At 44.0% G+C, this 11463-nt stretch overlaps 1 protein-coding gene across 1 annotated transcript; it reads left to right on the forward strand.

Moving 5' to 3' along the window:
* The first annotated feature begins 869 nt into the window (after positions 1-869).
* Positions 870-10574, forward strand: LOC117401665 (probable G-protein coupled receptor 173). Its single transcript, XM_034002445.3, has 2 exons — positions 870-1882; positions 5713-10574. Exon 2 carries the CDS (start codon positions 5873-5875, stop codon positions 6998-7000), a length of 1128 nt encoding a protein of 375 aa, XP_033858336.2. The 5' UTR covers positions 870-1882; positions 5713-5872; the 3' UTR covers positions 7001-10574.
* Positions 10575-11463: the final 889 nt, after the last annotated feature.

Below are 11463 nucleotides of genomic sequence, written 5' to 3' on the forward strand. Positions count from 1 at the left end.
GGTGGTCGATAGACATTAAGTAGCTTAATTAGTTATTTTTTTTAGCACAGGTTTGGGTGTGGTGTCTACTTGTGGGTATATTTTTTGTAACTTAAAAAACACTGAAGAGATTAGAGAAAGGTAAGAAACTACGGCTCTAGAGCCCCATAGATATCAATGCGTTACCGGCCCACACTTACAGCCACAATGGAGCCAGTTTCATAACACACTCACAGAAATTATTTCATAATAACATTAAACAAAGATATTATATATATATATATATATATATATATATATATATATATATATATATATATATATATATATATATATATGTTAATTATTTCTGGAAAGTAACATTTTTATGAAATTGAATTTATATCACAAAACCCGTATCTTATGAATATAAAAACGAATTCAACATGTGATGTCATAGTCGTTATCTTTTATTTGCGCTGTTTTTTTTTTTTGTTTTTTTTTTAATTACCTCTGGTAATATGTCGTTTTTATTTGTATGTATTTAGAGTCTCACCAAAACTATGCATTCACACTGTTACGTCCGAGTATGTCTTATCAGTGTTGTTGATGTTTGTGTTAAGTAAATCAAAAATAAGTTTCACGTATGAACATGTATAACAATAGTTCTACAGCCTATTAAATAAATGACACTCTGTATTTCCTGCAATAAAAATATCCATTTTAAACAACGGCATTTCCCCATATCCGTTTTTTTAAAAAATGTTTGTTTTAATCACAGTTTAATCACATGGGGCTTAAAATTAGCGTGCGTTCCCTTTAAAAAGAGAGGTCGGCTGTTTCCGTGACAGCGACGGCACCTTGTTCCACCTCCGAATGAACACGAATGCTTCCCGAACGGATCCGAGCATAGCCGAAACGGAGGGCAGAGCTCGAGCCGCTGTTTTACCTCAGCCCAGCCGCAAGAAAAAACAGCCATTTAAATTTTGTTTTTTTTTTTGGTTACTTTTTTATTTATTTATTTTTTCTTTGTCTTTTTTTCTTTTTTTTTATTATTTAATTTTTAAAAAAAAAACAACCGCCGCCGGATTCTGAAGGTTTGGCCGCGTCTTTTTTTAAAAAAAAATTTAACCAGGGCCTGTATGTGTCGCAAGGATGAAAATACAAAAACTCAAGAGACAAAAACGCTTATCATAAAATAAAAGCAACGGTTCCTCGGATTTCAGTGAAAACGGCTGTAACTGTACCTCAGAAAATTAAACAGTTATTGGACACAAACGGCGTGGCGGTTTAACACATCAACGGTCAAATAAAATTTAAATTTAAACGGTATTCGGTACGGTTATCATTTTACTGCACAGAATGCGAATCTAGCTGGTTCAACAGGAAAAAAAAAAAAACAACAAAAATATTGGATTTTTTTGTTTGTTTTCTTTTTACCCTACCGTCGGATTTCAGTACCAAGGTATGGTGGTTTAATGGGGAAAACTGAAGAGATGGACTGGGTACGAAAAAAGAAGAAACGGTCATTTTTGTTTATTAAAACCTGTATTTCGTGTTTGGGGTTCAAATCGTTCCTGTTGTTACTGATATTAATACAACACCACTTTTAACCAACTGGTTTTTTGTTATTTATTTATTTATTATGATGATTATTATTATGAAGATTTGACAGCAAGCGCAGAAAAGACTTTTTTTTTTTTTTTTTTTTAGTTTTATTTCCATGAGGGAAAATTAGATATTATTTTATTTGAATTGATTTTATTTATTTTCTGCACGGAAATATATATATTCTTGGAGTGGGTGTTTATTAATCGAGGTTAGTTTTTTTTTTTTTTCGACCGCACTTACATTAACCCCGCACCAAAAAATGGCCTGGAATTAAAAAAAAAACATCTTTTGTCTACATAAAGAAGAAAACTAGGTAGGTAAAGAAAAAATAATTATTCCGCCCATACACAGACTATCTAGGTAGCCTACTCGGTTTTATATTTTATGCACGAATTGATGCATTTTATTTTAATTCTACAGTATATGGTGCATTTTCTGTGTATAGCACGGGTTTGAGATTTCTAACTTGTTGGTTGTCCACACCTACGTTCATTTCTTAATTCAAAGAAAGGTCACATCATTTTTATTTTTTATTACCCCCCCCCCCCCCCTTCAGTGTCTTTTGTTTATTTCTTAATGCATCCCAACGATGAAACTATTGCATTTACCCAGCCTGTGTCGTGCAGTTTGAAATCTATGTACAGTATCCACAGTTCATAATTGTACATACTCGGGTAGATTTGAGCTGGTTCTCCCAGTTCTCAACAATAGCGAAGCAACCCCATCCCCCAAGCTTCACACACAAAGGCGTAAGCATATATATATATATATCTATATAAATATACATATATATATAAATATAAATATATACAGATCGGTTCGCCAGGCCCAGAACTCAGGCCTGCACACAACACAAAACGCTAGTGTGTGAAGAATTGTGGAGTACTGGGGGAGGGGGTCTGTCTGTCTATCAGTCTATCTGTGTCTGTCTGTGTGTGTGTCTGTATCTATCTGTCTATGTGATTGTCTGTCTGTCTGTCTGTCTGTCTGTCTGTCTATCTGTGTGTGTCTAGCTATCTGTGTCTGTCTGTCTATCTATGTGTATCTATCTATCTATCTGTGTGTGACTATCTATCTGTGTGTCTATCTATGATTGTCTATCTATCTATCTATCTGTGTGTCTCTGTCTATATCTACTATGTGTGTCTATCTGTGTGTGTGTGTGTCTGTCTCTCTGTCTGTGTGTCTCAATCTATCTATCTATCTGTCTATCTGTGTGTCTGCCTGTGTGTGTCTGTCTATCTATCTGTCTGTGTGTCTGTCTCTCTGCCTGTGTGTGTCTGTCTATCTATCTGTCTGTGTCTCTCTGCCTGTGTGTGTCTGTCTATCTATCTGTCTGTGTCTCTCTGCCTGTGTGTGTCTGTCTATCTATCTGTCTGTGTCTCTCTGCCTGTGTGTGTCTGTCTATCTATCTGTCTGTATGTGTCTCTCTGTCTGTCTGTGTCTGCCTGCCTGTGTGTGTCTGTATGTGTGTCTCTGCCTGTGTGTGTCTGTCTATCTATCTGTCTGTATGTGTCTGTCTGTGTCTGTCTGCCTGTGTGTGTCTGTATGTGTCTCTCTGTCTGTCTGTGTCTGCCTGCCTGTGTGTGTCTGTATGTGTCTCTCTGTCTGTCTGTGTCTGTCTGCCTGTGTGTGTCTGTATGTGTCTCTCTGTCTGTCTGTGTCTGTCTGCCTGTGTGTGTCTGTATGTGTCTCTCTGTCTGTCTGTCTGCCTGTGTGTGTCTGTATGTGTCTCTCTGTCTGTCTGTGTCTGCCTGCCTGTGTGTGTCTGTATGTGTGTCTCTGCCTGTGTGTGTCTGTCTATCTATCTGTCTGTATGTGTCTGTCTGTGTCTGTCTGCCTGTGTGTGTCTGTATGTGTCTCTCTGTCTGTCTGTGTCTGCCTGCCTGTGTGTGTCTGTATGTGTCTCTCTGTCTGTCTGTGTCTGTCTGCCTGTGTGTGTCTGTATGTGTCTCTCTGTCTGTCTGTGTCTGCCTGCCTGTGTGTGTCTGTATGTGTCTCTCTGTCTGTCTGTGTCTGTCTGCCTGTGTGTGTCTGTATGTGTCTCTCTGTCTGTCTGTGTCTGTCTGCCTGTGTGTGTCTGTATGTGTCTCTCTGTCTGTCTGTCTGCCTGTGTGTGTCTGTATGTGTCTCTCTGTCTGTCTGTGTCTGTCTGCCTGTGTGTGTCTGTATGTGTCTCTCTGTCTGTCTGTGTCTGTCTGCCTGTGTGTGTCTGTATGTGTCTCTCTGTCTGTCTGTGTCTGTCTGCCTGTGTGTGTCTGTCTATCTATCTGTCTGTCTCTAGTAAGTACAGTCAGACATTTTAATATCCCTTTTAAAAGGGACCGAGCAAAAAGTGTTGACTTTATCAGGATTTCACCAATAGCATGGCAAAATATCCATTAAAACACATTACATGGGATTGCTGTGGAAATATAATACTAGTTATTCCACGGATTACAATTCAGTTGCGCCCTGGAAAAACCTGATTTCTCACCAGTGCCTGTCTTATATATCTTACCTAACTGCGTGGGAGTGAAGCTGCAGTTTGTGAACTCTGCCTCCACTCTGTTTTCCTGATAATATCTAAATGCTAATCAAATTCTTGGCGAGTGTTACGATGTTGTTCCAGACACAGAAAACACACAAGGTCAAATGTGCCCTACTTTATCAATTCCTTATCTTGAGGAAGAAAACATCTCTCTGCGTTGATAACAGCACACCTTGGAGCAATATTTGTCTGAGCGTTGTCAAAGAGGTCTGGAGATCGGACGAGACCCCAATCCAATCTGGCTGGCGACCAGCCATGTAATGTCTGAATATTTAAAAGCTGTGACCACAGGCTACAGAGGAAATGCAGCCAACCCCACAGCAAGGCATACAGCAAAACCAAGCTGTGATACAAGCAGAGCATGGCAGTAAACCATAGGAGGTAATGGGCATCGTACCAGGAAAACACAAGCACACCACTTAACTGTGGCTGAGTGCCAACATTTGCCATTGCATACATCTCTACATCCTTCCCCAGAAATGCAGGGACATCACATTACAGACGTGCCTGGATTAGTTGCCCAATTTGCCCCTCTCAAACGTCTTGCTTGGCCCCCCCCCCCCCAATACCTCCGCCATTGAGAGAGGTCAGTTTGCTTTATTTTTTAATTAATAATTGCCACGTATCTTCAAATGAACATGGCCACGTTTTGTAAAACAAGGGGGCTCCCGAGTGGCGCATCCGGTAAAGACGCTCCGTGTGGAGTGCAGGATATAGCCTGGAGGTTGCCGGTTCGAGTCCAGGCTGTTCCTTTGCAGACTGAGGACAGGAGCTCCCGGGGGGGGGCGGCGCTCAATTGGCCGAGCAATTCTGCCTTTCAATGTCATTTTGTCAGGTACAGCTGACCCAGGAATTAATAGTGCGGCAGTAAAGGTCACATTCTTATTATTTTTAATTCTGTATTTCAGACAGCTTGATCTACCGAGTTGTTTGACAAACGTGTTTCCTAAGTCCGTTTTTTTTAAAGATATTCTGTTTACACCACCGGTGAATTATCAAACAAAATAAAAACATAAATACATGTAAAAAATAGCCATGTGGAACGTCCCCTTCTCATGCTGGACAGATCGATATTTTTAGCAGAATCTATATTTCTGATCTTTGATGCAGCCTGGTGTCTTTTTCATTGAAGACATTTTTAAAGAAATTGTGCAGCTCTGTGCAGTGCGCGTTGAATAGTTTACCGGATGGAAGCAAACTACATGGGTTCAAGGTTCCTAAACGCAGTGCGACGGCACAGTTTGGCCCCTGCTAGCCAGCAGTAACGAGGCATAAGGGCCCCTATCACTTTGACCTGTAACTCAAGAAGTTTGCCATATTGTGCCTTCAAGCTATTGCCTTATACTCGGTACACAGCTGTATTCTGTGATTCTCAAAATAATGTTCTTTCTTAAGTGCCGTCCAGTAAAAACGAACCCATTCATTGCTTTACCCTTTGGCCATTTCAATGATACCAAGTTATATGGTAACCCTCGCTTTAGGTTGTGCAACTTGTGATGCTTCATGTTTGTTCACAAAAATCTCCCATTTGTAATTTAATACATAAACCACTGCCAATTACCATGTTACGATTGCCGTGGATTATGATGAAGCCTCTCTGCTTTGCTCCCCAGGTGCTGCTGGGACGCAACGATGGGACGCTGCAGAGTGAGAACGCAGTGGTGCTGCTGAAACCACAAGAGAGACACTCTGGAGGGTGGGGCCGACTCTGAACGAACCCAAGAAAGAAAGAAAGAAAGGACGGACTTTCAGGAGGGAGGAACGGAAGGAAGGATGGGCAACGCCAGCGAGAGCAGCGAGGGACCCAACCACCCGCTGGCGCCCAGTTCCTCCGCCGTTTCCACCTACGTCAAGCTGGTCCTCCTCGGGCTCATCATCTGCGCGAGTCTGGCGGGCAACCTGGTGTTGTCCCTGCTCATTCTGAAGGACCGAGCCCTCCACAAGGGCCCCTACTACTTCCTCCTGGACCTCTGCCTGGCGGACACCGTCCGCTCGGCCGTCTGTTTCCCCTTCGTCCTGGTGTCCATCAAGAACGGCTCAGCCTGGACCTACAGCGTGCTCAGCTGCAAGATCGTGGCCTTCATGGCCATCCTGTTCTGCTTCCACGCGGCTTTCATGCTCTTCTGCATCAGCGTGACCCGCTACATGGCCATCGCCCACCACCGCTTCTACTCCAAGCGCATGACCTTCTGGACCTGCGTGGCCGTGGTCTGCATGGTGTGGACGCTTTCGGTAGCCATGGCCTTCCCCCCGGTGTTCGACGTGGGCACCTACAAGTTCATCCGCGAGGAGGACCAGTGCATCTTCGAGCACCGCTACTTCAAAGCCAACGACACCCTGGGCTTCATGCTCATGCAGGCCGTCCTCATCCTGGCCACCCACGTGGTCTACACGAAACTGCTGCTGTTTGAGTACAAGCATCGCAAGATGAAACCCATCCAGATGGTCCCGGCGATCAGCCAGAACTGGACGTTCCACGGGCCGGGGGCCACCGGCCAAGCGGCCGCCAACTGGATCGCAGGGTTCGGGCGCGGACCCATGCCCCCTACCCTGCTGGGGATCCGGCAGAACGCTCACAACCAGAACCGTCGGCTGCTGGGCATGGAGGAGTTCAAGGCGGAGAAGCGGCTGGGCCGGATGTTCTACGTGATCACACTGTGTTTCCTGGTCCTGTGGTCGCCGTACATCGTGGCCTGCTACTGGAGGGTGTTCGTGAAGGCTTGCACCGTACCTCACCGCTACCTGTCCATCGCAGTGTGGATGAGTTTCGCCCAGGCCGGGGTCAATCCCTTCATCTGCTTCTTCCTCAACAAAGACCTCAAGAAAGGCCTCCTGGCTCACCTGCCCCCTTGCTGTAGGACTAAACCGCAACTACCCCACGAGCCCTACCGCGTCATGTGACAGAAGAGAGGTGCAGGGAATCTAGAGGAAACTGTATTTTGCCCTCCCTTTCAAACCTTTTAAAGAAACCGCCTTAACATTTCAAGATCTTAAATGAACTGTTCACTCACTCCGATTCAAAAGATTACAACCTAGTTTTATAATTCCAAATCAGCTTAAAAGTAATGAATTATACCTTGATATAGCAAATTGGCCCCTCCCCTCAGGTAAGAGTGACAAATCTTTAAAAGCTCCCCTCTTCCTGCGTGTTTCTGGCTCAACACCGCCACCCAGATCACTTCCTGTGTTGCAGGCATTAGGGCTCCAGCTGAAACGCATGCTCTTCTGCTACAGATTTGATCAGGTGTGGTTCAGATGGGACTCAATACCTGTTCGCACAGGAAGTGACGGGGGGGAACGGGCTTCACCAGAATCAAAATAAATTCTGAGGGCAACCGTTTTGACGCCGCGTGAATTTGCGAAAAAAAACCTCTCGGCAAAACGTTTGTTGCAGAACCGTTTGAGGATGAAAAAATTAAAAAAAAGGGGGTGAAAATGAAAAGCTTTTACAGGGAGGACAAAATCCAAAGCTTCCTGCTGATTCCTTGAGGAAACATTTTTATAAAAAAAAAAAAAAAAAGAGGCACATTGTTGTCTTCTGCATCTATAGCACGTTTACGTTCCTTTTCAAATTCAGATCGGCCATTGTGGTGTAGGATGAGATGCAGTCGGTGTTTCGTTCCCTTTTAAAAGATATGCTGCAGCATTACTTAATGCTGTTCCGGTTATTTCACAGTGCTAGCCTGCAAGAAAACTGAAGTTTAATTGTTGTTTTGTCAGTGCCAAAGTAAGCCGGTGTCCTTTTTCAAAGGCTGTGGTTTACAAAATTCTGGAAAAGCAGTTGACTGTGATGTAAACAGTGTGTAAACTGGTGTGCTTGTTGCCTGGGGGGTGGTGAAACTACAGGTTTGATAAGCATTATTTCAGTAATAAAAAGACCCCTTTGAAATTCATCTAGAGGCTTTGTTTGCGACACAAACATGGCGAAACAGAATAAAGAGAAACGTTCCTCGTGGAAGTGAAACCTTCACGCAGGCCCAGCTGTTTGTCATCGCGTCTGCTCACAAACGTCCGTCGTGCATTTTGTCTCGCTCAAACCGGGTCAAAGCCACATCCCAGGTACGTGGTTTCACGTGCCGCAGGATTGTGATCCGGGTAGCCGTGCCTGTGTTAAAAGGGCCAGTGTCAGTATAATGTCTTTTTTTACACAGCGAGTTATAAATGCATGCGATAGCCTGCCAGGTATAATATCTAAAACACTTAGGTTCTGTCTTATGAGTAGCCCCTTATTAAGGGCAGATTGTGCTCTTTGAAGGGATGAGACTTGATCGGTCGAATGACTCTCTTTTCCAGAAATGTTTTTCATGTAAACTATAGCAACTGCAAGGATGTTTATTTATTTATTTATTTATTTATTTTTTTTTAACACTTGCAGGCATGTTTTCAATGCACTTTCTCCTCGTCTGTGATTTACTTAGATTTTTTTTTTTTTTTTTTTCCACATTAATGTCGCGTTAGGATTCTCACATTTGTATTCCATTTTTTTTTTTTTTTTTGACTTTGGTGTAAGATTTCACACGTGGAAGGCAGTGGGTTTGAGTAGCTCAGTGGTTAGATAAAGAAAGCGCTGGGCTGCAGTGTGGAAGGCAGGGGGTTTGAGGAACTCAGTGGTTAGATAAAGAAAGCGCTGGGCTGCAGTGTGGAAGGCAGTGGGTTTGAGTAGCTCAGTGGTTAGATAAAGAAAGCGCTGGGCTGCAGTGTGGAAGGCAGCGGGTTTGAGGAGCTCAGTGGTTAGATAAAGAAAGCGCTGGGCTGCAGTGTGGAAGGCAGTGGGGTTTGAGGAGCTCAGTGGTTAGATAAAGAAAGCGCTGGGCTGCAGTGTGGAAGGCAGCAGGTTTGAGGAGCTCAGTGGTTAGATAAAGAAAGCGCTGGGCTGCAGTGTGGAAGGCAGCGGGTTTGAGGAGCTCAGTGGTTAGATAAAGAAAGCGCTGGGCTGCAGTGTGGAAGGCAGTGGGGTTTGAGGAGCTCAGTGGTTAGATAAAGAAAGCGCTGGGCTGCAGTGTGGAAGGCAGCGGGTTTGAGGAGCTCAGTGGTTAGAGAAAGAAAGCGCTGGGCTGCAGTGTGGAAGGCAGTGGGTTTGAGGAGCTCAGTGGTTAGAGAAAGAAAGCGCTGGGCTGCAGTGTGGAAGGCAGTGGGGTTTGAGTAGCTCAGTGGTTAGATAAAGAAAGCGCTGGGCTGCAGTGTGGAAGGCAGCGGGTTTGAGGAGCTCAGTGGTTAGATAAAGAAAGCGCTGGGCTGCAGTGTGGAAGGCAGTGGGTTTGAGGAGCTCAGTGGTTAGATAAAGAAAGCGCTGGGCTGCAGTGTGGAAGGCAGCGGGTTTGAGGAGCTCAGTGGTTAGATAAAGAAAGCGCTGGGCTGCAGTGTGGAAGGCAGCGGGTTTGAGGAGCTCAGTGGTTAGATAAAGAAAGCGCTGGGCTGCAGTGTGGAAGGCAGCGGGTTTGAGGAGCTCAGTGGTTAGATAAAGAAAGCGCTGGGCTGCAGTGTGGAAGGCAGCGGGTTTGAGGAGCTCAGTGGTTAGATAAAGAAAGCGCTGGGCTGCAGTGTGGAAGGCAGCGGGTTTGAGGAGCTCAGTGGTTAGATAAAGAAAGCGCTGGGCTGCAGTGTGGAAGGCAGCGGGTTTGAGGAGCTCAGTGGTTAGAGAAAGAAAGCGCTGGGCTGCAGTGTGGAAGGCAGTGGGTTTGAGGAGCTCAGTGGTTAGAGAAAGAAAGCGCTGGGCTGCAGTGTGGAAGGCAGTGGGGTTTGAGTAGCTCAGTGGTTAGATAAAGAAAGCGCTGGGCTGCAGTGTGGAAGGCAGCGGGTTTGAGGAGCTCAGTGGTTAGATAAAGAAAGCGCTGGGCTGCAGTGTGGAAGGCAGTGGGTTTGAGGAGCTCAGTGGTTAGATAAAGAAAGCGCTGGGCTGCAGTGTGGAAGGCAGTGGGTTTGAGGAGCTCAGTGGTTAGATAAAGAAAGCGCTGGGCTGCAGTGTGGAAGGCAGCGGGTTTGAGGAGCTCAGTGGTTAGATAAAGAAAGCGCTGGGCTGCAGTGTGGAAGGCAGTGGGGTTTGAGGAGCTCAGTGGTTAGATAAAGAAAGCACTGGGCTGCAGTGTGGAAGGCAGCAGCTTTGAGGAGAAATGTACCACCAGCAATCACACTCAGTACCATGGTACCTGCCTTTGTGCAGTTATTGCCTCTGGTATCGATTGTCATTGAAGCACTGCTGTCTGTCTGCATTGCCATTGAAGAGGGTGAGGGATTTTTCATTTTGTTCGCTTTTCCTGTCTGCTTATGAAAAATGAATAAAGGAGGGGGGGAGGGGGTAAAGAGAAGGTTTCTGAAAATAAATCAAATGAAAAAAAAGCTGAAACATAGTTTACATTTTATGGCCTTAAAAGAAACTGAATAGCAAAGGAAATTAAAAAAAAAAACAAAAAACAAAGACCAACTCTCTTTCGACGGATTTTTCTACTTTGTGCTGTGATTCGCTGTTGCCGTGGCGACGGAACCACCACAGGGAAAGCTGTGAGTTTCCAGCGGAGATGCATAAACACAACAAAAACACTGTGGAATTGTGGGATTGTGGAGGATAAGGTTTTTTGGGGTTTTTTTTAAAAAAAAAATTCCCTTTTTTAAAACCGCCTCTAATGGAGTTACAAACGGAAAATGTGAGTTCTGGTTGAAGAAAAATGCTCTTGAAAACTGATAATCGCCAAAAAAAGTGACAGAATATATCATTTGCTGTGAAAAAATATTTTGAGACGCTTCTTTTTTTGGATGTGGGGGGTGGCAGGGGCTGTTTGGGGGGGAAAACTGAAGGGTTAGGGTTGGTTAGGGGGCTTTTTTTGGAAATAAATGAAAAAAGATTAAAAAAAAAGTAAGAGAATACCTTCTCAGGCCTTTTTTTTTGTAAAAAGAAAAAAAAACCTGCAGGTATATTATCTTTTGTAAAATAACTGAACGGTGTAATGTTTGATGTGTATTATATGGACAAACGGTGACTACAATAAAAAAAAAAAAAAAAAAAAAGCAATTCACTTTTTTTTTTTCACGCATGTATGTTTGTGTGTGTGTGTGAGGGTCGGTCAGTTTTATTTGATTATTTTTATTTCTATTAGGACTGTGCCACTGTACACACAATTCGCTGGAAATATGACTTTTAATTGCCAGTTTCCTTCTGTTTTTTTTAAGCTTGTTTCACTCCCCCCTTGTTTTTTCGTGGATCTGAAGTTTTTCTGAGTGTAGGAGGGTTTTAAAATTGACTTTCTTTCAGTAGAAAGTGCTGTGCTGCCATGAGCATTATACCTCAGAACAGTAACTCACAAACTGACAAACCAAAAAATCCACAGCAGTAGTTTGAATACTGGAAGTGTGCTAATACTGGCAAACTT

The sequence above is a fragment of the Acipenser ruthenus genome, chromosome 55 (assembly GCF_902713425.1).
Source record: "Acipenser ruthenus chromosome 55, fAciRut3.2 maternal haplotype, whole genome shotgun sequence".
Classification (NCBI taxonomy): Eukaryota; Metazoa; Chordata; class Actinopteri; order Acipenseriformes; family Acipenseridae; genus Acipenser; species Acipenser ruthenus.

What these genes read in the sequence shown, in the direction of transcription:
- LOC117401665 (XM_034002445.3), top strand. Translation starts at nt 5,873, where the DNA reads ATGGGCAACGCCAGCGAGAGCAGCGAGGGACCCAACCACCCGCTGGCG.